The sequence below is a fragment of the Channa argus genome, chromosome 2 (genome assembly GCF_033026475.1).
Source record: "Channa argus isolate prfri chromosome 2, Channa argus male v1.0, whole genome shotgun sequence".
Classification (NCBI taxonomy): domain Eukaryota; kingdom Metazoa; phylum Chordata; class Actinopteri; order Anabantiformes; family Channidae; genus Channa; species Channa argus.
This window is the reverse complement of record NC_090198.1, coordinates 23,901,633-23,926,344: the sequence shown is the minus strand read 5'-3', so window position 1 is coordinate 23,926,344 and position 24,712 is coordinate 23,901,633. Positions and strand designations below refer to the sequence as shown.

At 41.1% G+C, this 24,712-nt stretch overlaps 1 protein-coding gene across 2 annotated transcripts; it reads right to left on the bottom strand.

Annotated features, from left to right (window-relative positions):
* Positions 1-202: 202 nt before the first annotated feature.
* On the bottom strand, positions 203-23,484 carry aldh1a2 (aldehyde dehydrogenase 1 family, member A2). 2 transcript variants are annotated; one of them, XM_067485800.1, is made up of 13 exons: positions 23,195-23,484; positions 15,484-15,588; positions 14,661-14,801; positions 14,198-14,327; positions 11,954-12,015; positions 11,174-11,302; positions 8,695-8,808; positions 4,599-4,701; positions 3,791-3,975; positions 3,465-3,629; positions 2,812-2,969; positions 1,388-1,462; positions 203-1,132 (listed from the first exon to the last, which is right to left on the bottom strand). In XM_067485800.1, exons 1-13 carry the CDS (start codon positions 23,309-23,311, stop codon positions 1,060-1,062), a joined length of 1,557 nt encoding a protein of 518 aa, XP_067341901.1. In that variant the 5' UTR covers positions 23,312-23,484; the 3' UTR covers positions 203-1,059. The 2 variants fall into 2 exon arrangements, with proteins under 2 accessions (XP_067341901.1, XP_067341910.1); XM_067485809.1 differs by lacking the exon at positions 23,195-23,484 and adding an exon at positions 20,325-20,527.
* Between the last annotated feature and the right edge of the window lie 1,228 nt (positions 23,485-24,712).

The following is a 24,712-nucleotide window of genomic DNA, read 5'->3' as shown; positions in this document are numbered from 1 at the left end:
AATCTCTTTTTCAGTCAATTCATTTCCAAAAGAGATACATAAACAGATTTTCAAATGGAAATGATTAAATAGTTCTTATTTCCTGTCTGAGGTTCAATCTCCTATATTTCAAAATATGTACATTAAGTATAATTCGTGACCTGTTGCGCGATAGAGATGGATACTGGGACGTAGTAATGTAGCAAGCACTCAGGGAAATACATTTTTTAAAGAAAAGGTTTTTACTGACAAAAAAAACTATGGTCATTTTATAATTTTATAGCATACAATTGTATAAACAAAAACATAAGATGGACATCAATGAATATCAGTTACATAATGTTTAAAATACATCTATTCCTCTTTAAGCAGGTGAGAGTAAAATGTTTTTAAGAGGTCATTACATCAGTCAAAGACATACAGTGTTAAGTCATATGAGCTAAAATATAAACAAAGACAATTAGAAATCAATTTTTACTATGAATTAACATTTCATCCATTCATATCTGAGGCCGACAACATCAGCGATCTTGAGCTGACATGCTTGTATAAGTTCTACCAAAACTACCACACATGAGGTTTTATGATAATCATACCGCACAGTACAAAGAAAACTGCCTCCCGATGTATGACAAGTTGCTAGTTAAGGGTTGAGTGAAGTGCGGCGACTGAGTCTCTTAACGTTCAGCATCTGGGGGGGAGGGGGGATCAGGGTGTAGCGGCTGGGAGGGGGCTTGTTGATGGGGTCCGCAGTAAGAACAGCCTCCCCCGTCGCCTCTGTGAGTGCTTTAGTGTAGTTAGTGGAGGAGGTATACAGTGTGGGGGTAGTTCAGTGGTTGTCAGTCAGACTGGGGACAGCCCACAAGTTCAAGGCGGGTGGCGAGAGCTGGAAAGGGAATGGCTGACTGTCCATGGCAAACAAGGCAGCATTGATGGAGGGACTGAGAGGGCACAGCCTGTAGTTAGCATGGAGATAACCAGTTGTGATGGTTAATGTGGTCTGCCACCGTGGACGGACTGACAAGAGGCGGGTCAGTGATGAGGAAGACAATACCTCCCCCCTAGAGAAGTGGGGCTGCCTTAAGAGTTCTTGACGACCATCTTCATCGTGATGGTCTTCACTTCTGTGTACTCCTTCAAGCTGTTCTCTCCCCTGCAAACAGAAATCTGGAAATAGTAACAGTGCTCCTTGTTTTGTTTAAACGATCATGCTGACAGCAATGTTGAAATATTGCGAAGACACTGCCGAAGACCCTTGAAGCAGAAATAGTGCAATATCCTCTTAGAAAAAGATTTATGTGATACTGAGCAATTTTGGAAACTAGGTTTTCAAAACACAAAGTCAGTATTAGTAATAATGTGGTTAATCTGTGTATATTCAGTGGGCAGACAACCAAACCATACTCACATTTCACGTCCATTGCCAGACATTTTATATCCTCCAAATGGACACTGCGTGCTCAGAGCGTTGAAGCAGTTTATCCTGGGAAATAACAAAACACTGATCACTCCTGTGCATTTGACTCCTTTGGTTTTGCATTGGGAATTAGTGCATAGTTTTTTCAAAGCAGTAATATTAAAGTAGTGCGTATATACTGCGAGTCTATAGTATATACATTGCAATCCTAACTGCTATTTTTGACATCTTTTGTTCACAGCAGAAAGTTATCAGGTCGAAAATGAAACAAATAAGTATGGTACGACAAAAGCATGATGAAAACATGACAAAGTGAGCAAAGCAGGTTGGCAGAGTTCGACCGAACGTCAAGCAATTCCCACAGATCAATGTCTGTGTTTAGACACACACTTAGGCAGCACTTGGTTCAGGTTAGGTTCACTTCACAAACCTTTATTATTAAACAAAATGCAAGTCTTTCTCTTAAGTTTAACTAAAGTGTTTTTGTTGCAAACCCAACCACACATGGGACTCTAAAGTCAAACTGTGGCCTGTGGTGTGACAGTCAGGTGGTCTGTACCTGCTCCCTCCTGACCTTAGCCACATACAGGACAGATTAGTGGAGTTATTAGAGGTGTCATGGGAAAGCAAACAGTGAGACACTTAATGATAAGTTATGGCTAAATAATGAATGAAGGACTAAAGTAAATTCCTGAAGACATCACCACATATCTATGAGATCAGACTGGAGACACAGCTGGTTGTCTGTGGTCAATCTCGAATGCCTTCACATTATATGAAAAGGTCATTGCGGTTGGTATCAGCAGTAAGGAAGTACTGCTTGGAATAGAGAGGAATTATCGAGGAAGAAAGATGGTAGGAGAAGAGGTCCGGTTCTTCTCAAAGTTCCAAACAATCCTCAATAGAGGAACAGAAGTAGGATGGCGATTGGGCCGGCATCGAGGATGAAGGACAAGGTAGAGAAATGTTTTCTCAGCTAGCAGAAGATTGTAGTCAAGCATGACAAGTGGTGAAAAATTCTTGGCAGATGTAAGTTTGTTATTCTTCTACCCCTACTTACAACCATCTGCATGTAATTACAAACGAAACAAAACAATTTTAGGTGAACTCAAGAAGTAACATTTTATGACCATTTCATTTATACAAATTATGGAATTAGGGTGTCAATTTCCATTTACAGTTTCAGTTGTGTGTTGCTGGCTTGCACTGGCACATTGTTTCTGAGAGTCTGAAATTCTGAATGTCTGAGCTGAGGGAAAAAATGTGAAAAAAGGAAGGAAAACTTTCTTTGCAGCCTGTGTAAGGATAGTAGAGCGGCACGTTGCCAGTTGACAGTTTTGAGATGCCAGAGCCCCACATGAAAAATATTACAGATTACTGATTGCAGCTAAACAGAGACAGCCGATGAAACTTACCAGACGGTGCCAGCCTGCATGGCTGTGGATATAGTCATGGCTTTGTTGATGTCGTTGGTGAATACAGCTGCAACCAAACCATATTCTGTGTTGTTGGCTCTTTCTATCACTTCCTCGATAGTTTTGAACTTCATGATCATCTGGACTGGTCCAAAAATCTGTGAATAGATTGACAGGACAATACACAGATCTGTGAATAATTTCAAATCTCTCATTTATTTAACTTATTTATCACAGAATATTCATATGTTATATGTCACATACAAAAATGTGTTACCACAACGCCTTTCACAGATTATGCTATGTTTTCTGCATCAGGTCTTGCAAGAGGTAAAAAATGGTATGTACTTGATTAATTATCTGTAAATTAGAGATAAAATAAAATGGACTCAAATAGAGGTGGTTATTTGAGTTATGCTACTTTATGCTCGACCTGATTTCAGAGGGAGTTGTTGCTATCATAGAGTACTTTTTCCATCAAATCTGTATTTTGTTTAAAGTACTTTATTACTTTAGAGAGTTTTGATTGCTGGGCACTGACTTGAATGGAATATTGTGGTATTACTACTTTCAGTAAAGACTCGGAGTACATTTCCACTCGGTGTACATGCATTATTTTGCTCAATCGAAATCCCATTAGTTCATCATTGTACCTCCTCTCTAGCGATGCGCATGTCATCCCTCACATTAGAGAAAACAGTGGGTTCAATGAAAAACCCTTTCAGGCCCAGAGCTTTGCCTCCACACTCCAGCTTGGCTCCTTCACTGATGCCACTCTGGATATACTCCAAAACACGCTGTTGCTGCTCCCGACTGATCTGTGGAGGTGGGGGACACAGGGACGGCATAAAGGGGACACATAAGAACAAACAGTGTGATACATTTTAAAAGTGAAAGAACGTGTAACATACAGAATGTGGTCAAATGTTAAAACAACGGTGTCGTTTCGTGATGTGATGCATCTGTGGACCTCACCCACCTGTGGACCTTGCTCAGTAGTGGGATCAAACGGGCTGCCGACTATCCTCCTCTTGGCTCTCTCCACACTCCTCCGAACAAACTCGTCATATAAGGGCTCCTCCACAAAGATGCGAGAGCCAGCCGTGCAGCACTGGCCTGCGTTGAAAAACACACCCTGGTGGGCCTGTTCAACAGCCAGATTCACTGGGGAGAAAGATTTGGGTTTGTCAGGAGTTAGATAAAACCACTTTCTAAAATCTGCCCTAGGCAAATCATTTTATAACAAGGTGAGAAATTCTTAAGAAGGATGTTTAATGTGAAATTCTTTCAACCTAAACTGCTTTAATTTCATCTACATATACAACTTTATCTGGTTTTAAAGTTATTTGTGTAGTGTACTGTTGCAAAATTTGCCCTAATATTTATTGGAGCTATCCTGTGCAAATCTGATACCTGACACCTGAGAGACAGGACCCTGCTGTTACCCACGAAGGGTTAACGGACCCCTGTGATTTATGGGTCTCGGCTGAAGCACCTGACTGAGTCAGGGTCCGTTCTCCTGATTTACAGGCCATAGGGAGCCTCTCTCACGGGTGCTTAAATTATTTGAAAGCCTCAGTACCCCCAGTATGGAGAGCCTCAGAGATTTTATATGAAACTCATCAATCCACAGGTTTTCATAGCACCTTTTTGTGTTTATACACAGGTTGAAAAGCCTGAGAATGGGAGACATTCTGCGAGACTGTGACACTGCCAGCAATAGTGGCAGACCAACTTACATTAAGGGTGAAACACTTCAGTGAATTGAACATGTCTTAAAAACTTACAATCAGCATCTGCAAATATGATGTTAGGATTCTTTCCTCCAAGCTCCAGTGTCACTCTCTTCAGGTTACTCTTCCCAGCTGCTTCTTGGATCAGCTTGCCGACCTAGCGGAAGAAACAGGTCTGAGGTTTACTCACAGAGATGCAAGCCTCCAGCCAGATCAGTAAATCAGCTGGAGCCATTAAAGACCTCAAAGAGGGCTGGTTAGTCCCACACAGGGAATGCACCAGTAGGCCAGCTGAAACATGAGGTCAAAAAAAAAGAAGGTTGTGTGGATGATGTCCTATGACCTAACTGACTCAGAAGAAGGGGAATTTGTTTTGTATGAAGTGTCAATATGGAAAACAACAAGGGATGTTCTGTGGTTTCTTCTTATCTTCCTGTCAAACCCATTTCCACTTTACTTTATCATGGGTGATGATACTGTATCACACAACAAAAACGAAGACTAATAAATCTCTAATAATAGCTGCAGAAAGAGTTAAAACGGGAGAAATAGTTTATCAGGTTGTGTGTAAACATACTGTAACATCTACAGTACCAGCACATCTAAAGCTCACTACATAACATAAAGGCAGTAAGAACAAATATAAAGAAACATAAAACATTATAGATTAAAAAAAGATATTTAAAAAAGTTAAAACTGAACTGAATGTACAATAGACCAAAAGGTGGTAACAGGTGAATTGTGTTACCTTTGGACAGTGTCTGACTTTTTCCCTGTGTCCAGACCTTATACATCCTTATACATAGATTGGATATGAGAACAAAATGGACCTCTGGACAAAGGAAATGGCCCTTCGCTCCTGACCCCTCCAGCCCCTGGGCCTGTGTCCAGTATGCCTTTACAGGCCTTATATTACATGTACAGACATTGTGGTGAGTGGTATCACTTCAAAATAGCCTATTTTCCAACTGCAATGGCTTTATGATTGAGAGGTAATAGGGACAATAGTAGTATAGTCTTTATAGTAAAGACAACTCAACACATCATATGTGGGTTTTTCTCTCTTCGTAAGTGCATTTGACTTTACTTTAATTCGTGATACAAATCTTAAATAACAATTACAGGAAGTTTCAATTGTCATAATTACGATGAGCCTACATGCTCATATCACTGGAAATTTAAAGGAATATGATATTAGGACTTACAGTAAAATATATCAACTTTGTATCATCATCATCATCAAAAAGTACTGCATTAAGTCAACACATTGCAAACCTGAGAAACTCCACACACCTCTCTCACAACTCTACACCCTGAACAAGTATTCATCTTGCTGTTACTCATTTGTCCTGTTTTATTGTCTGTGAGAACCTACGGGATAAAGTCTAAAAATGTCTTCACAGCGTCCCACCTAAAGAAAACCCCCACCTCCAAAAAGACTCATCTTCTGTCACTATCTTCTCGGATGTCTGAGTCACTTAAAGTTTCCATGATATAATAAAACTCAAGACAATAGAACTGAATCAAGCACTGAGCTGTTCATAAAACAAAACTGGCTTGGCTTAATTTTTTCTGATGTCTTTTGTCTGTCTTTGATCAAAAACTCAAAGTGGCTGACTAAGAGGAGGATAGCGTGTGTTTATTCAGGGGAAACACGCTGGGCTGCTAGACTCATCTGTCGGGAGTCGCAACCACATGTGACTCTGCACAAAGATGAGCCGTGGTCCCAGAATTCACCTGTAGCTACACCACCACCTATGTCCCTGTGGGGAGATGCTGCGGTGGGTAGTATCCCTCTGCTACTACAATGTGGTGACTCACTGTCTGGGCATCAGCAGCGTCTTACACCACTGGCTGATTTTCTCAGTAATTGACTCCAGAACACATGAAACAACAGGAAAACCAATAAAAAAACTGGGCTACTCACAAAGGAAATGTTCAATCAAGATGAGATGATAGAACAAAGAAGATGTTTGTGTTGGAAGGTGCATTTATGTAAGCTCACATGCAGGGATTGTGTGTGTCTGTGTGTGGGAGAGAGACAATAGGAAAATGTATGGTTCATGTTACATTGTACTGGAAAATCCTACAGATGCAACTAATTATACATAGAGAGCTCACATTTGTAACATTTAACTTTTTAGTAATAACTACATCAATAACCATTAATAGCTGCTACTTTAATTAGTCTGTCAGGCAGTTTATACAAAGCTACAGAGCTCATAGAAAAGAGCAGTCTTTAGCTGTTATCTTTACTATATTTGTCATGTTTGGTTACCGTATATCAGCTTGAATTGTGTTTTTAATTTGTAAGTTCAAACGATTATAGAGTAAAGAATAAGGCCAGGTCGGCCACTTTGGCTTTATCAATGAATCCCACAAAGGGACAAAAACCAGCAACAAATTGTAAATGCAGCTAATTCAGCCTATTTGTCTAGTCACAATTTTCAGATACTTTAAAGTTAGATGGGGGTCTAAACACCTCGCACAGAGACCTTTTCTGATGAAATACAAATAAAGACTTTGTATTGTCCCTAAACGCTACCCTACTACAACTAGCATGGGTTTATGGTACAGATACATATTCAATTAGCTGTTTTATTGAATGAACTGTTGATTGGCATCTGTCACACAGCATTCCGCTTAATGTGTTCTGTAAAAAGTAGGAACTATGAAAAGTCCTTGTTGTCCATATATTGGGCTATCTCCAGGTTCTGTTACACCTTGTATGTGCCACCACATAGCTCTTCTGATTCCCATCTCCACCATGTTCTCCACTGGGACATCTTGTTTACAGTGTTGTGTGTTGTTGTCTCAATATTTCCGGTTCTAAAATGAATTATTACTAAAAGGTAGAAATCTAAACTATGCAATTTGGGGTAAACCTGTATGTTTTCATTAGCAGGGGACACGGTATAAGTAGTAGTAAAAGTATTAAACAGGCTCAAAGAGAGTGTGTAGCTATGGCAATGTTTATCACTGACTGTGTAAAAGTGATTAACCTCTGTTTAAACTTTACTTTGGGTTTTCGAGACCAAATGCTGTATATAAACTAATATAAATACATTTTGAATGAAAAAAATTATGCTTTTATGTAAGTATTGACATAAATAAATCCTACCACACATGGCTAAATGAAGATCAACTTTGCAGATTTCTTTAATAATGTGACATTTTTTGTTAGTTAAAGTGGCAGCCTTAACAGCTCCTCTTTCCCAACAGTATCTGTTGTCTGGACAGCTAAAAGGTCGTCGGTTCAAATCCCTGGCCAGTTACAGTGTTTCACTGTGGAGTGCCTGTTCCTGCCTGTGCCTGCATGGGTTTCCTCCGGGTACTCCGGCTTCCTCCCACAGTCCAACGACATGGCTGTTAGGTTAATTGGTGATTCTAAATTGCTCATAGCTGTGAATGTGAGTGTGAACGGTTGTCTGTCTGTGCTTTTGTCTCTGTGTTGGTCTTTGGATAGACTGCTGACCTGTCCGGGTTGTACCATCCCCAGGACAGACTACAGCCCCCGTGACCCTGAACAGTAAAAGTAGTTGAGCTAATGGGTAGTTGGATGGATTAATTGATTGCTGTAAATGGTTTTATAAGTTCAGTTAGTTTGCAGCTGGATAATAAAAATGATGTGCAGAAAAGGAATCTGCTGTCACTCAAGCTGTTCCCTCCAGTTGGAGGAATGCTTTCAATCCGCAACACCTTTTAGCACTCAACACCTAACATGGTATGTCCTTGACGATTTAGTTTTCCATTAACTGCTACAGGGGATTTATCCTTTGTGTCCTGATAGTAAGTTCAATGAAAGTTGCTGTGGAGACACATTAATACACCAGAGACAGCAGAGGGAAAACAGAAGAGAGGCTGTGTTTTCAGAGAGATGCGTTTGTATACTCCTGACAGCACAAATATGTGCATGTGTGCGAGATAAGATCAGAGCCCCCTGTCATGAGGAGTAATTACAGGGTACACAGCTTATGTAAGACCCCATGTGTTTGTCAGTTAGACTTCAATACAGGCACACAACATCCCCTAATATCCCAGCGTGCTCTTATGCTCTGCACATGTTGGTCACTGTGTCACTTTTGTTCCCTAACAAAAGCGAGTAGTAGGCAGCTGCTGTTTTGAGCCAGTTTGCTGCAAAGAAAAGTACCTTGGTTGATCCCGTGAAAGCCACTTTGTCTATGCCCATGTGCGAAGCAATTGCAGCTCCTACTGTTGGCCCATATCCTGGCAAAATATTGATGACTCCTGGTGGAAAGCCGGCCTGTCAAAACAATATGAGAGGAAACAAGCTTTAGCGGAGATGACAACAGAGCCAAGCAAAACCACAGTGTGGGGGAATCCAGACCCAACCCAACCTCCCTGCAAGCAGAGAGCGGAGAGAACATCAAAAAGAAGAAGGCAGTCGCAGACAGATAGTCTCCAAAAAGAGGCGAGGCAGGGGAAGACAGCGAGGATGTGGACACTGACATTTGTGCAGTTTCCTACATTCATATGAGATGCTTTGTTGTTCTTAACCTGTATAAGTTACTCATGTGTCTTTCCCTCTTGTACACATTTGCACTTACTAACTGCACTGTGGTGCTACACAGATCATTCTCACTTTGGATTTAAATTCATCACCAGAAAAAATATTGGCTTTGCTTGAAATGTACCTGTTTTTCTGGATAATGTGGTCATGACATGTGATCTGATTATCATCAAAGTCACAAATATCAACAAACACAAAATATTTTTAAGGTGGGAAAAACAGTGATGATCCTTTAGGTCTTAATTGAGTGCACTTATAATACACATAAAGTAAAAGTGGAAAACAGTGACACTGGTCTCTAATGTAAGTAAACATCAACTGGAGTCAGCTCTAAGCCAACCTAGAGCCCAATCATTAAGACAGGAATTGAGGTTTAGTTTAGAACAACCTTGACTTATAAAACCACTCAAACAGTGTCAGTGTGTGATTCTCAAGCAGCATCAGCCGAGCCGTGCCTCCGAAAAAAAGTGATTGAGTGAGTTGTTGATTCACGTGTAGCTGGAGAGGGATTCAGAGTGATCTCAAAGACTTTAGACCCTCATCAGTCCACAGATATACTGTCTACAAATGGAGATGATTTGTGGCTACTCTCCATTAAAGAGGGTGCCCAGGTCAAGCTCACTCTAAAGCCACAATGTAGAATGATCAATGTGATAATTAAGAACCCAACAGTAACAGTTAAAGGTTTGTTTGAAGTTTAACATCATCACTTTAGTCATAATATCCATGGGAGGCCACCACGGAGGGAGTCATTGTTCTCCAAGAGCAACACTACTGCACACCTGTAGTTTGCTAAAGACCACCTTGATGTTCCACAACGCTACTGGAAAAATGTCTTGTGGACAGAAGGTAGAATTGTTTGAGAAGAATGCACAGCCCTACATATTGTGTAAAAAGAGAAAAATATGAAAACATGATCCTTAAAGTGAAGTCATTGGAGGGAGCATCATGATTTGGGGCTACTTTGCTGCCTTTGGAACCTGAGCTGCTATTGTGGAATCCCTACGGTTACCGAGGTATCCTACAGGATGATATTAAGAAGAAGCTGGGTGATGCAGCAGGGGCAATGACCCTAAACATCAACTTAAATCTACTACAGAATGGTTTCAAAGACACAAAATCAGCCTTTTGGAGTGGCCCAGTCAGAGCACAGACCTCCAACCAATAGAGATGCTGTGAAATGACCTTAAGGTAGCTGTTCACACCAGACATCCTGAGAATATAGCTGAACTGAAGCAGTTCTGTAAAAAAAAAGGTCAAAAATTCCTCCTGAACTTTGTGCAGATCTAATCCACAGCTACAGGAAGTGCTTGCTTGAGGTTATCACTTCCAAGGGTGATTCACCCACTTATTAAAACATACTTTTTCCACCATTGCTTTGTATATTTAATGGGTGTGTTCAATAGAGACACAAAAGGTCATCACAGTTTCTGTTTTATCAGCATATTGTTTGTTGATGTTTGTGAGTTTAGTGAAGATCCGATCACATTTCATGATCAATTAATAGAGAAAAAAAAAAGAAATTGTAAACAGTGCTATTACTTTTTCATGTGTCTGTATTTTGTGATGACTTTACTGTCTTGGCTGCACTCTACATAGAATTTGAAACTTTGTTATGATATGATCTGTATTTTGTGTGCCAGCACTCTTTTCAATTTCATATTGAGTTCAAACGTTTAAAGTCACTTTCTTGTAGCTAAGTTATCACATCAATGTTCGACTGCACTTCAGTAAATCCGTCATTAAGTGAATAAGGTGTTAACAGGGAAGAAAAGTCCTGAGTATGGTCACAGAAGGCTACCAGTGACCAGTGAGGGGAGATCCAGTGCAAAAATGTATTCATTGATCAGTGACCAGGAATAGAAGGATGTATCAATTAAACAAGTGACACCTAAGCATGGGTTTTTGTCGCCTTACGGCTACATTAACCTATCCAAATAAAGTGTTGGCTGAAATCACAGTGAACACTGTGTTCTTGGCAAACCTGAAACCTGTAAGCAATTCTGATTCAGTGAAGTATTTACATTGGACTGTCCAAATAAAATGTTGGCAAAATGCCTCGTGAACATATTGTGGTTGTAATTCTTGTGTCGTTTACCTCTTTGATGAGAGCTGCTATGTAGAGGCAGGTGAGCGGCGTCTGCTCTGCGGGTTTAAGGACGACAGTGTTTCCACATGCGAGTGCCGGGCCCAGCTTCCATGCTGTCATCATCAGAGGGAAGTTCCACTGTGCGTGATACACACACACACACACACACACACACACGGACACACGACGGAAAAAGTCAGCATGCATCTGACTGACACACTGGGTGGTCACAAGTCAAGTTCAATAACTCATCGCTCTTAAGTCACTTACTCTCATTTTCACTCTCTCTAAACATAGTCAAGTGAGAAAATGTTCTCGGCACTTGTACAGTATTTTCTCTTCCCACAGTATTCTGAGAAGGCCGGGAAATTGCAACACATGTGCAATAGACCCATATCACTGTACAACACACAGGCCTGTGTTATTTCTGCTTTACGCAGGAGCCCATGGGGCTCAACACAGAACCACACGCTTTCTGCTCTCTTGCACAATCGACCGTGTCTCTTTCTCCTTGATCTTTTCCTCCTTTCTCACCATTCTCCTTTCCTCAAATTCCCTGTGTTAAAACCCTCAGCTCCCTCTTCTGCTTCTCACTTCTTGTTTCCGTTTACTCAAACTCACTGGCACAGTCCCTTTTTTTGGGGGGGGTATTACCAGCAGGATTTGCTCGACTAAACAGTGACTGTCCGGGAATTACTTGAAAATGCAGAGTGTAATACAACAAACAGATCAGGCTCGCGACCATCAAAAACTCTATCACATATCACTCATAAAAAGTGTCACACTCACTGGGATAATTTGTCCACAAACTCCAATGGGCTCATATCTGGTAAATGTCAGATACTCTCCGTCTGTGAAGGAACACACACACACACACACACACACACACACACACACACACACACACACACACACACACACACACAAACACACAAAGGAAAACATGGTTATTCATTTATGGTTTTAGCATGAAAAATGCATCAAACACACGAAATATGTCAACACCTGATACCCCCAGTGTTGTTGACTCAAAATGTTAATTTGTAAATGAATCCACACGCAGCATTCCTGGAGAAAGATTACATTTCATTACGAGCCTCCAACAGCACAGGCATGTGTGTAACTGTTTTAGGTCATAGAGATGGGTGTTATGCTGGAAAGGTTTGCTCATTCCTCTTGCATTACTTGAATAAAAGGAGGTACTTACTGAGGGTGTGCCATGCTTGTTCATCATCCACAAAAACAATTGATATTGAGAAATGTGAGTATAAATTTGCTGTCAGCTGATGAAACATTGCTTAATGCTGCACTTGGGCTACAATAATATAAGCAGATGACAAGCCAGATAATAATTTTCAATGGGATACAGTAAAAGTATGACAATTACACACAGAACTCTAGGATGGGACATGGTTATGATTCTCATATGTCAACTTCTTTCCTTAATTCCAAAGTGGATGTTGGGTTTTCAAAACGGTTATTGTTGGCACAATGAAACTGTAAACCTATATTAGACATGAGATTTTCACGAGGGACTCAAGTATCTGCAAGGTTTGTTTGAAAGTATGACGCCGGCAAATTTCAATTTGGAACACGCAACGTAAACTATACCAAAATGTGTAGCCAAAGGTGCTGAATACAGTGACACTCCCCATTCATTACACCCTGTGTATGATAAAAGTCTAACACCACAATCTTGGCATAATGTAAAAGATGAACAGTTGCCAGGGGGGGTTGTTGATGATGGATGTCCTGCACCTCATTCAGACAGGTGAACAAATATGATTACTGTCTGCCTTACATCAAACAGCCAACAGGAACATCCTTTATTTTTAATTATTGTTCATTTTCTACTGTTTATTTTCTACTAGAGGAATAAAGCTTAAACCAAATCCCTGGGAAAAAAACCTCACTGTGGTTGGTTTGGCAGCAGTGTACAAGAGAACCTTTGAGAGGGACAATACAGCAGTATCAGGAGGTTTCCCATGTCCTCGCTCCTATTCCTTTTTTCTTTTGTGTGCTTCCTGTTGCTGCAGACAGCCAACTTTCCCCTCTTCCACCCCCATATTCAGTTGCCTAAGAGGGGTGACAGTGGCGGCAGCCTCCTCAGGACAATAACTATTAGTGTTTGGATTGATCACCAATTTGATCTCTTACTTCGCACAGCATAGGCATGTTCTTAATGAAATAACCTTTCTTCTTTTCTTCTTACATTAGCTATGATAATAATATGCTATAGTATGTGATAAGGTGTAATTTGAAACTGATGCTCGCAGTAAAATGAATTTAATGAATGAGTTTTTATATATATTTTATATATTATGATATTCCTTCTTTTATTCTTCCTAAGTTCCACTGCTCAACGTAGCATTTTAGTGTCATCCAGCTCATTGTCTTGGGTTTCTTGTCCGCAACTTTAAGGGCAGAGATTCACCAAGCTGACTTTAAAGAACTAGCAGTGACGAAGACTAACTGTTGCATTGGCTCACATTGCTTTTAGTCTGGGCCAAAAAAGCTTCCCTTGAACACTTCCCAAAGGCTACGTACATTCAATGGGAAACTACAACAACCCCAAACTAAGCAGCATATCCTTTTTTTTTTTTATATAGCTACCTACCATCATGATCATGTGTCATAAGATGTGACAAATAGCATTGGAGTTGTTCATTCTTGAGCTGTTCTCATGCACTGATTTTCTTAGCTGAGCAGTAAGTCAGAGTGCTCTCTCGTCGCTGATTTAACACGCTGAATAGTGCAGGAAGCACCACAAATACTAAAGTGAGGGCCAGACATTGGAAAATGATCAAACATGGCCTTGGGGTATCGTGGCCCTACTGTTTATGTTCACTCTCACTGCTCTCAGCTCTTTTCGGAAATAAAAAGCCCATATATAGCCAGAAATGTTCATTTGCTTATTTGCAGCCACAACTAATCTTTTCTTCTGTCTAGAGTCTCCCACTGTCACTCCTTCTCATCACTAACTTATCTTTAATCTATTTCAACTCTTCTATGGTACTCAAAGAGGGATCTTACCCATTGGAATAGAAGTGCCGTGGATCTTGTCTGCATATCCAGCAAAGTATCTCAGTGTCTTTATGGTCGCTTGGAGGTCCACAAACAGGGTGGGGAGGAAAGGCTTCCCACTGTTCAGTGACTCGATAGTCTGACGAGAGACGGGGGAGACGTTTCAAAAATATATGATATAACCTTATGATCTTCACATCATTCCAGCCTTTACACTCTCCCATGAGTGAAATTGGACACTAAAGTAACATTTGCATGTATGTTCTCTCTAAATCAGTGCAATGGAATGCGCTTTGCACAAGGCATTACAACGCATTAACGGCTGTGCTGTTTTTAATAATGACATAAATTAGATAAATATCAAGTAAACAAGAAGATGGCTTGTTATTCCATACAAATAACTTATAATAACTGCAAACTTGAAAGTACACATGAATTGATTTAGAGGCATGCACATATTCAGTTAACTTACTGCTAGATAAACACTGTCTCTCTCTACCAGATCAGCCAGTTTGGACAGCAGACGACCCCTGTCAGATGCATCCATCCTTCGCCATACGGAGCCCAAAGAAAAGGCGAGGCCAGCCGCCTGCACTGCTTTATCAACATCAGCCTATGAGACGAGATAAAAACAAAATAATCATTTATCCTGAACCAATAAACTGTTTAGATATGTTTGCACAGGTCTGAACGTTTTCTATTTTTTTCCTTTTTACAAAGCTGCTGAGACAAAGTAGGGCCAAAAAATAATCATCCAATAATACATTAAACTGAAAAGCTGCGTCGGTCTGCCTAAGTGCAACATTTTTATGTAAAATGGCATTGTAATGCAAGATGTTATCAGCTGTAATGAATCATTCATAAGGGAGGTATTTCTACTTTTATTTTAAGCTACAATATGCAACTGAAGCTAGCAGCAGTGTGAGACCTCAATCAATCCACTCTGCTCCATCCAACACCAGCTCTCCCTGCTCCGCTGTACTTTCTGCCATCTTCTGCCAGGCTCTGCACAGCCCCTCAAGTATTATACATATACCAAATACAATAAATATGAAGCTGCAAAACTTACAAATGTAGCCAAAATTTGTTACAATTTGTTAGACGGGCAAGCCTCACTTACAAGATTTACAACATTTACAAGTAGAACACCCCTGCCAGTGTTCATGGGAACCATTGACAGCACACAATAGGATAAATTATAAAATATTTCTACTCTCTAATATATAATGCACAGTGCAACAACCCTGTTTTTGCAGAAAAAACAGAGCTGGGAAGTTCTTCTGTTGGGTATTTACCTTGTCTGCTTCCTGGACCTCACAGATCTGCTCACCCGTTGCAGGGTTGTATACAGGGAAGACCTTCCCACTGACAGAGTCCTGCCACTCATTGTTGATAAAAATCTGCAGAAGAAAATCATCGATTTCAGCATTTCAGTAATACATCATCAGTGTTAAAGTGAGAAAAATTGACAAAGGTGTTTTCTTTACGTTAACTAAATGCACATAAGGATAATTAAACCTTCTATCCAAAAGCACAATGTGCAAACATACTGAGCCTGAATCAGCAGTGATGATGACCACCTTTTGTATTTTTAAATATTTATTTTATGTCATTACACCATGTTGGCTGCAGTAACATGCCTGTTTTTAAGACCTGAAAGGCTAACAGCTCTCAGGCAGCAGCCGCAGCACTTGCAGGCTTTTGTGAAAGGGATATGGGAGAATCTCTGGAAATCTGGACAGAGATTCCTGTCTGTCCAGCATTGCTCTCTGGGGAGTGCTCCACCATCCAGACAAAGGGGGGAGAGAAGGTGTGGAGGGGGGGGGGGGGCAGATAAATCCCTATCAGACACCAGACCTCCACCCAGCCACCCCCAAGCACACAGACACACATTTCACAACATCAGAACTCGTTTACGAGATCATAAAACACGTGCCGCGCTTAGTTTTGTGATGCGTTAATGCAAGTCTTCCTTTAAACAATCGCCCTGTGATTCTGCACAGAACATATTCAACATCTATTACGACAAAAGAAAAATAAATGTTTACACAAGCACAAAGCTGAATTATGTCACTGGATTACAACCCCTCATAAGCTGATGAAAAGTGAAACAAGGTGTGATTTGAAATTGCAGCTATATGTTATGCAAGTTAAGCTAGAAAAAAAGCCTCTTCCTTTGCTGAAGTGTTTAGATCCATTAGGCCGACTACTCACACACTGTTTTTAATGGCTGTCAGTCTGTCTGATAGATAGAGTGCAAGGAGAACATCTGCTGGCACAAATCCCTCTGTGTATACAAATGCTCTTGCCGTCCTTCTACTGCAGAAGAGTTCAGATGCACTGAGCAAACCTGAGAGCAGGGTTCAAGTATCCCACTGGCCCAAGCCTCCCTAAACTCTCCAACATGTTTACCTCCATAAACGCTGGGCTTTAAGTACTATTTAACTGGCTGTAAACTGTTAGCAGTGTTTACTTTTGGGCTGGTATAAAATGCCAGGGAGTCTGAAAAGTGTTGGAGTCACAGCAAACACATCACTCTGCCTGCCTCCTCCTCTTCATTCCCACGGCTCACAAGCTCATAATGTGGACCCTGTGTATGATAACTCACATGCAGACGTTTAAGGTGATCAGTATCTGTGTGTACCATCCCATAGACCCATACGTTAACAGACTCATTCCTCTACGGTTCCCTTTGTACTGGTCACGCCCAAACCATCCCCCCACACACCTCAACACACACACACACACACACATAGAGGCAGACACAGGCCAGAGTAGCTTCTCTTTCTCTACCAGCCAGGTATTCTCAGGCGCCTTCCATCAGAGGCCACCTTAATCTGCTGCTCATTAAGAGCACTTCATAAAATTGTCAGTAATGATAAGGAGCAGAGGGCCAGCTAGAAAAACAGAAAGTCCTGTAGAGCACTGAATTAGCTTTTAAATTTATAGGGGCCACTGAAGTGGGGCGCCCTAAATCAGAGGAGCCCCCTGACAGCCTCAACAGTCCAAGCAAGAATGCAGACCATGGGTAGCTTTATGCATGGCGTAACTCCTCTCACAAGACGCTGCTAAAGGAGAACGGATGAAGCACGAGAACAGTGGAGCAGACCGCCACCTAAATCACGGCCAGAAAAGGACAACTGTCAGCCGCCGTTTGGCTCGGCCCTCACTCTGGGCTCGGACTGGTGTTAGACTTTTGTCTCGTTCCATTGAGAGACTTGATTAAGATGACAGGCCCACGTTGTAAATCAACTCTCAAGGTTTCTTAAAATTGCTTTTTAGGATCATTTGGACGAGGGGTAAAGAACACAAGAATGAAAAGACAAGTGCAAAAGTGCACATTTTCAAATGACAAATGGTGTTTTCTTTCCCATTCCCTGTGGAGTTGATGATGTTTCATGGTTGCGTGTTTATAAAAATCTGTGCTGCCATGGAGTTCTGAGAGTTAACCTGGTATCCAGAGACGGCAGAGATGATCTCCAAGACGCCTGTGCAGCCATTTAGAATAGAGCTTTCAAAGTTTAACATATGTCATAATTAATTTAAGTATTAAAATAAAAAACGGACACATATTATAAGTCGAGACTTTCTGCATGGGCAACTATGCAGCTGCACACATTTAGAAACTGTGTTAGAAGAAAACACATTTTAAAGTTGTCGCTCTTTCTGTTTTGTTACCTGATGTTTTAAATCTGAAAAAAATGTATGCTAGTTTGCTAATTTGGCCATTTGTGTAACTTATTTCCCAAAATATTTAACATGTATTTATATAAAACATAAATTAAAAATAACTTTGCACCTAGTGACATACAACAATTTCCTTTATTTTTATATAACAAAACTTTGAGCTGTAATGGAAAGTAAGAAACACCAAAATACTTTCTGCTGCCGACAAACATCTGTTTGGCTCTTTGCGTATTCTCACAGCTCAGATGCTAACGGCTGAATGAATATGTAATGCTACTCAGCTCTTGTCTTTCTCTTTTTTTAAAGTCAGAGAACAAGGGGGAGGGTGAGAGGTGGAGTGCTGGTGTAAGGGATGGAGGGGGTGTGGGGTTAGGAGTGTGTGTGAGGGTTTATATATACATGTGTGTGTTTATACACAACACGCCAAGATTCCACAGCCAGACGAATCCTACCCGGGCACCTGCAATGCTTGTCTGCGCAGGAAATTTCATATCCTCCCCTATCACAGGACTTCTATTTCCTTTCTGTTACTGGATGGGTTTCAAAACTCTTATAATTACTACTGTTACAAGTGAGTGGCGAGCATGTGAAAGTGGAGCCCAGCTGGAGTTTTTTTCTCCTGCTCCGCTCCACATGTCTCACATCACGGCGTCTTCGTGTTTTTCATTCACACACCCGCAGACAATGCCACCCTGCACTCCCGGGTTTGGCGAGCGCGACCTCGCTGTCGCTGACTGGCAAACGTCTGTGTCTCGTCAGTGTGTGTGTGCATGTGTGTGTGGGCAAAGTTGGTTAGAGCTGTTCGTCCTGACTCAGGAGTTAAGTGAGAAAAAATTCATTTGACATAAGGAAGTAATTACAAACAACTTCTTCATCACTTTTTCAGCTGATTCACTCCGTTAATGCACTTCGTCTGTTAGTCAGACACCACTCCACTGAAATACCAGAAAGTTCAGATTAAAAGCTTTTGTGGTGCTAATTTTTTAATACCTTTTTATAACCCACATTAGATTTCACTTTTTACAACTGAAAACAAGTGTTTTCAAGTTTGAAAACAAGATTTGTGTCCAGCAATATATAAAATGGTCAAAACGGTACCTCTGATCTGAAATATTCCAGTAAATGCCACAAAAGTTGGCATTTACAAACCGGACTTTTTACATTATTTACTCTACAAACTATATTCGTTCTGGACTACATGCTGTTTAATGTAATATATTATACCAATAAAATTGTCCTAACTTTTCTCCACTGGTGTTTTTCTCCTTTGACCATTTAATCCTTGTTGGGTTTAGTTGGTATTTACCCATTTTTCAAATCTCAGGTCAAGGAAATGTTCAAAGAATTTTTTTCATGTAGTTTGATTTGGGGACATAGAGGAGGTCATTTTTAAAGAAATGCAAGACAAATAAAAGTCTAGAACGGCACTTTTGTCTCTTCTGTGTCTCATGCTCACGGAGGAAAAAACCAATTCCAACAGATTTATGAAGCCAAGTGTTTTTCATAATGACACCATAAGGATTTACACGTTCCTTGTCAAGAGGGCTGCAGACAGAAGGTATGGGAAGTTAACAGGGTAACCTCGCTGTCACTGCTCTTCCTTAAAAGTGATTAAGAGACAGGGGACACCATGTTGACGTGTCTGCTAAGATGATAATTTACACTCACTGCACAAGTAGGCATTTCACACCATTGGACATATTAATGGCAGTGCACACTTACCCTGCCACAATCAAAGAGATGTGTTCTTGAGAGTATATGTCCGCGTGTATGTGTGTGTGTGTGTGTGGGAGAACATAGAGATTGTGTAAGCAAAGGCATAGAAAGGGGAGGGGGTTCTCGCTGTGCTCATTGTGATAAATCATTTAGTTGCATAGTATCCCCCAACTTTGCCTGTGTTTGATCTTGATCACAGTAAGATGGTGGTTTTGAAGTGAAAAACTCAAGGACTGCAGGTCAGGCTCTGGTGAGACAGGGCCACTAACCCACACAGTGAGAGAGGGTCATAATTTACACCCCGGTGGACAGCGCCTAGCATCGGGGAGCCCCAAGCCTCCATCTGTACTATCTCAATCAGTGACAGATTGATGGAGCCAAACTGAGTGGATGTCTCTGCATAGACTGCTTTACAAATACGCGGGTCTGTAGTAGACAGGTTCTGTACAGGTTCCTATGGAGAAACTGCAGTAATAACACACTGAGCAAAGCTACAAAGAAAATTTATAACTGTAGATTCGATGAGGAGATCTGTAACTCAGACAATGAACACGACCACTGGATCTGATCCCTTAATCTCCTTATTGCCCCATTCGGACAACAAAAAAACCCAATTTTACACTTTATATTTTATTTTCAAATGCCTATTTTATTTTCTCCTCAGTCAGCTAACTGAACTTTGAAACTTTATCTTTCGTGGATCATTCTCATACTTTACAGACTCCATACTTACACTTTACAGACTCTTCCTTCAAAGCCAGCCACACTTTTATTTCCATTCTTGTTAACTTTCTCCCACTGAGTGTCTAGTTTAACAACTCATTATCGCTGAAAAGTGTAAAAAAAAAACACACACACACACACACACACACAAGTTCCACTCATTAAATAGCAGGAAATGAAATGTTAATCCTTAAGTATTCTTAAAGCACTGTCTCTCTTCTTCACTTCTGCCACAAGTGAAAAACATCAATAAATAGCTATCATGTCTTTCTTATTTATGACTTCCTCCGTGGTCCTATCAACCTTTAAACTGTTTCTGTCTTGTAACCCAGCTGTTGGAGAAATGTGGGGGCAGGGGATGGGAAGAAGGCTTTCCTCCTCATGGCTCTAGCTGCAAGAGAAGCTGGGTATAAAACTGCTAATTCTGCTTATGAGGGTATTTAATAAACTACTAAGAGAACACTGGTTTCATGCAGATGCACACGAGAAGGAGAGTAGCTTTATTGGCACAATCACGCATGTTTGATGGTGAGCAGTTCACGAGTGTGAAAAGGACAAGGGGCAAACTTTGACTGCAATCACCCTTTTTTATCACATACTTTACTGTTATAGAAGCAACCATGTGACATAGCCTTTCTTCCAGGGTGCTTCAGATAATCTTTGCATTGCAAAACAAAGAAAAGTCAGAGTGAGTAAATGAGTGAAATTTGAGTTTTGAAATTTTGCATAAGGCAATATGTGAGGGAAATCGGCAGCTCCATCTACACACCCTAAAGGCCAACAAGCAGAGCTGACTGTTCCCTTGCAGTCAGTGGGGTGGAGAACAGGAACAGGGCGTGAGGAGAGTCCACGCCAGGGGTGCCCATAAATCAGAGCCCCTCTGCCCCCTGTGTCCACCAAACCAACGGGGCCTGAATGATCCAAATTCCTGGGGTTAATTCACCAAGTTGCTCCCTAAATTTCCTCCTGCACACCGTCGTGTCCAACCCTTTAACTAACACTCTGCACTGTGAGGGAACACAGAGCTTAAAACGCGACAGCACGAGCCGATACAACATGTACAGTGCAGTGGCACGGTGTCCTTTGCACTCGCAACTCGGAGGTATGCACTAACACAGAGCACCGAATGAACTTACACCTTGTTATCATTAATCTGCCCTCAGTGAGACATGCCCTTTAATCTCACAATCATAAAAACACTTGTTCTGCAGCTAAAAGACCCTTTCAGTAGCAACAACACTGCAGCACACTACTGATGATGGGACCTCGTGAAAACTATAAGGACCCTATGTTAAAAGTAAAATTACTTTAAAGCGCATCAATAAACGGAGGAAATTTCAGGCTCATTATCAATCACAAACAAAACTATTCTCATTAGGGGTGATTCTCTACATATGTGTAACTGGCTCAATCTTTGTTGAAGACTCACAGCATGAAGGCCTGAATTTCTAATAAGAAAATGCGACTGTGAGGTCGATTGATCAATCAGTGCTTCAGCTTCGCGACTGTATACTAACTGCTATTTACTTATCGTAGCAACAAGATGTTGAAGCACTTACTGGGTTCACTGTACAGCATCCTGAGTTAATAACAGATGTTTTAATTTTATTCTGTCTGAAAACATATTTTAAAGTAATTTCTGCAACGTGATTTGTTTCATGACTCAAATAAAGTTCTTTGTTTGACTCACTCACCCTTGTCCAGCTGTTTCTGCATCCATTTCTCCCACCCACACACTTCTGACTGTGGAGCCATGCAAAAGATACTCTGATTTCTAAAAAATTCTAAACAATTTATACACCAAAACAACCGTGTCTGTTATATAATAATGACACAAGGGCTGATTCAAATTACTGGCAGGAGACTAACTTGAGTGTGTTGTCACATTCTCTCTGAAGCTGCTGGCATCACTGATGCCATTAACAGAAAATAAGATCAGGGAAACTTGATACTGGTTGTAATCCTTATCAGAGTAAATTAAGAATTTACAACTCACTGAGCAACACAAAAGATAGACAGGTGACACATTATTATTGCAAATTTGAAAGAAACAAAGTATAAATTTCAAATTTATAAGTATCTCTGTGATCATGCTACTTTCTACGTCCTAAGGGAGAAAACTAATTAAAAATAATAACAGAAAGAATTGTATTAATTGGCTTCCTATGCAGTAACTTGAACAGATGCGGAGTAAAACTGCACTGTGTAATAAATACATAAATAGTAGTAGTAACCGGTAGTTTAGTGACACTTTATAGTAGGTTTAGTTAGTTTGAAAGCAACCTTACGCACTTCATTAGTGAAACACAACCCATTTACTATAACTGATTCTACTTTAAACAAGGTTATTTTGCGTCCTGTGTGACTGTTTGCATAAACTACACAAGTGCAAACGCAGTTATCAGCCTTTGTGTAACCTCAGGTCAATGAAGTGTCATAGTCACTCAGATTTTGTTCAGCTATTAGTTGTTTTAAATAAAGTGAAGCGATGATTTTCTAACACCACAATAATTTTTAAATGATGTGGTCTGTTTTATCGAAGTGTTTTATCCGGTAAATACTGATTATTGTGAACAGTTATTGATATACGCTGAACACGTGGACGCAGGAAAAAAAAAACTCACCGGGACTTTAACATCACCATCTTATCGAGTCTGTACTGGAAGTTACAAAGTTTTTGTTCCGAGTTTCTCAGCTCCAGCCCGGTGTTAGCTACACTGGCTGCTGACACACACGCACACGCACACACACACACACACAAAGTTTAGCTGTGACACATTTCTAAGTTTAAGTTTTGGAGACGTTTGCGATAGAAGCCGAGTCGTTACGCGCAAAGTTTAGACTGTTGCCAGTCGGCAGAGGGTGTGCAGAGAAACAGACCTTGGAGTACTTGATCTCCGGGTTGGGCAGCGGTGAGGGCATCAGCTGGAGGGATGCCATGAGAGCCGCGGGGTCGCTCTTCACCTCTCCGGGGATCTCGATCTTACTGGAAGTCATCACGGGCGTCTCTGCGCTGGTCTGCCTGCTGCGCCTCGGTGGGTTTTTTCACCAGATTTCTGATTAGGACTTTGGGTTCCTTCCTGGGTTTATAGCCAGGTGTCAGCCGCGGTTCATTTTCATTGGGCAAAGAAAAGGGCTGTCCTTTTGAAAAAATGTATTCACGCATTTACATACGCGGCCTCAGCCAAGCGTGTTAAGGAGGAGAAACACATCCACCCCACCCACCTCACACTCACACGGTGCATTCAGTTTCCACTGCTTTCCCTCCCCAACAGCTTCAGTAATTCACAGCGTGGTAAACTCTGAGAAGATGGAGTTTGGATCTGATTGTTGTTACAGGTAGATTCTCTGAACATATTAAACAGAAGCTAAACACGTGGCGCCTAGTTTTGTCCATTAGGCTGCAAATTAAGAGATGGTTTATTCTGAAAAAGTCTTTATAAATGACCACCTCTGGTTAGAAAATAGCATAATGGCAGAAAACAGTGCACCTTGAGAAAGGCTCCATGTTTGCACAAGCAACCGTCCTCCTCTCACGGAGTCGCTCTAATTTCCACTTTTCTGAGCGCTTGGTTGACCCGAGCAGTTTGGATTAAGCTCTACAAGCACACATTGACGTATATCTGCTGAAAACATACATTCACTTTCCTGCACCATCATTAAACATTTCCCAAGTGACAAAAAAGGTGTCAAACACTTTCCTCGGCTCACTACCACCCTGTGTCAACCTCCCCGCGGTCTAAGATGTTATGTAAATGTGCACTACAGGGATTGCTGCTACTTGCTGGGGTGTTGTTGGCAGAGATTTGTCCTACAGGTGATAATTCCTTCCAGCGCCTCCTTCAATGCTCCCAATAAACATCCACCAATTAGCTGTGAGTGAGCCTGTCTCAGAAAAAAAAAACTACAGAGGAATTAAAGCAAATCCACGCATGTATTCACACATTAACAACAAATGCAACACATGCGCTCATGACACGTCTCTGGTAACAGTTAAGGGGTAAATCCGGAGTTTATTTGTGGCTTTGGAAATGTAAAGAATTGGGAGATTATTCCAGATGCGCGCCTATGTTCTGTGGTCAGTGGAAAAACAGTTTACACGAGCTCAGAGCCAACGAGTAAACATCACAAGCAGGTTTTAAATTTCAGATTTCATAATCTGAACGTCTTGACAGGACAAAGGAGTGTGGAGACAGATGTAGGCCCATAATTTGCAAATCCCCGAAGGGATGCTTCTTCTCCATCAGCACATCAGCCTTTTTTCACAGCATGGGCGACACTCTTCAAGTGTCTGTTTCACATCAAAGCGGACGTGCCTGCAACAGTGACATTGATGAATGCATTGAAAACATCCCATTCTCAGCCTGTCGTCTCACCTTTTCACAAAGCACGGTGACC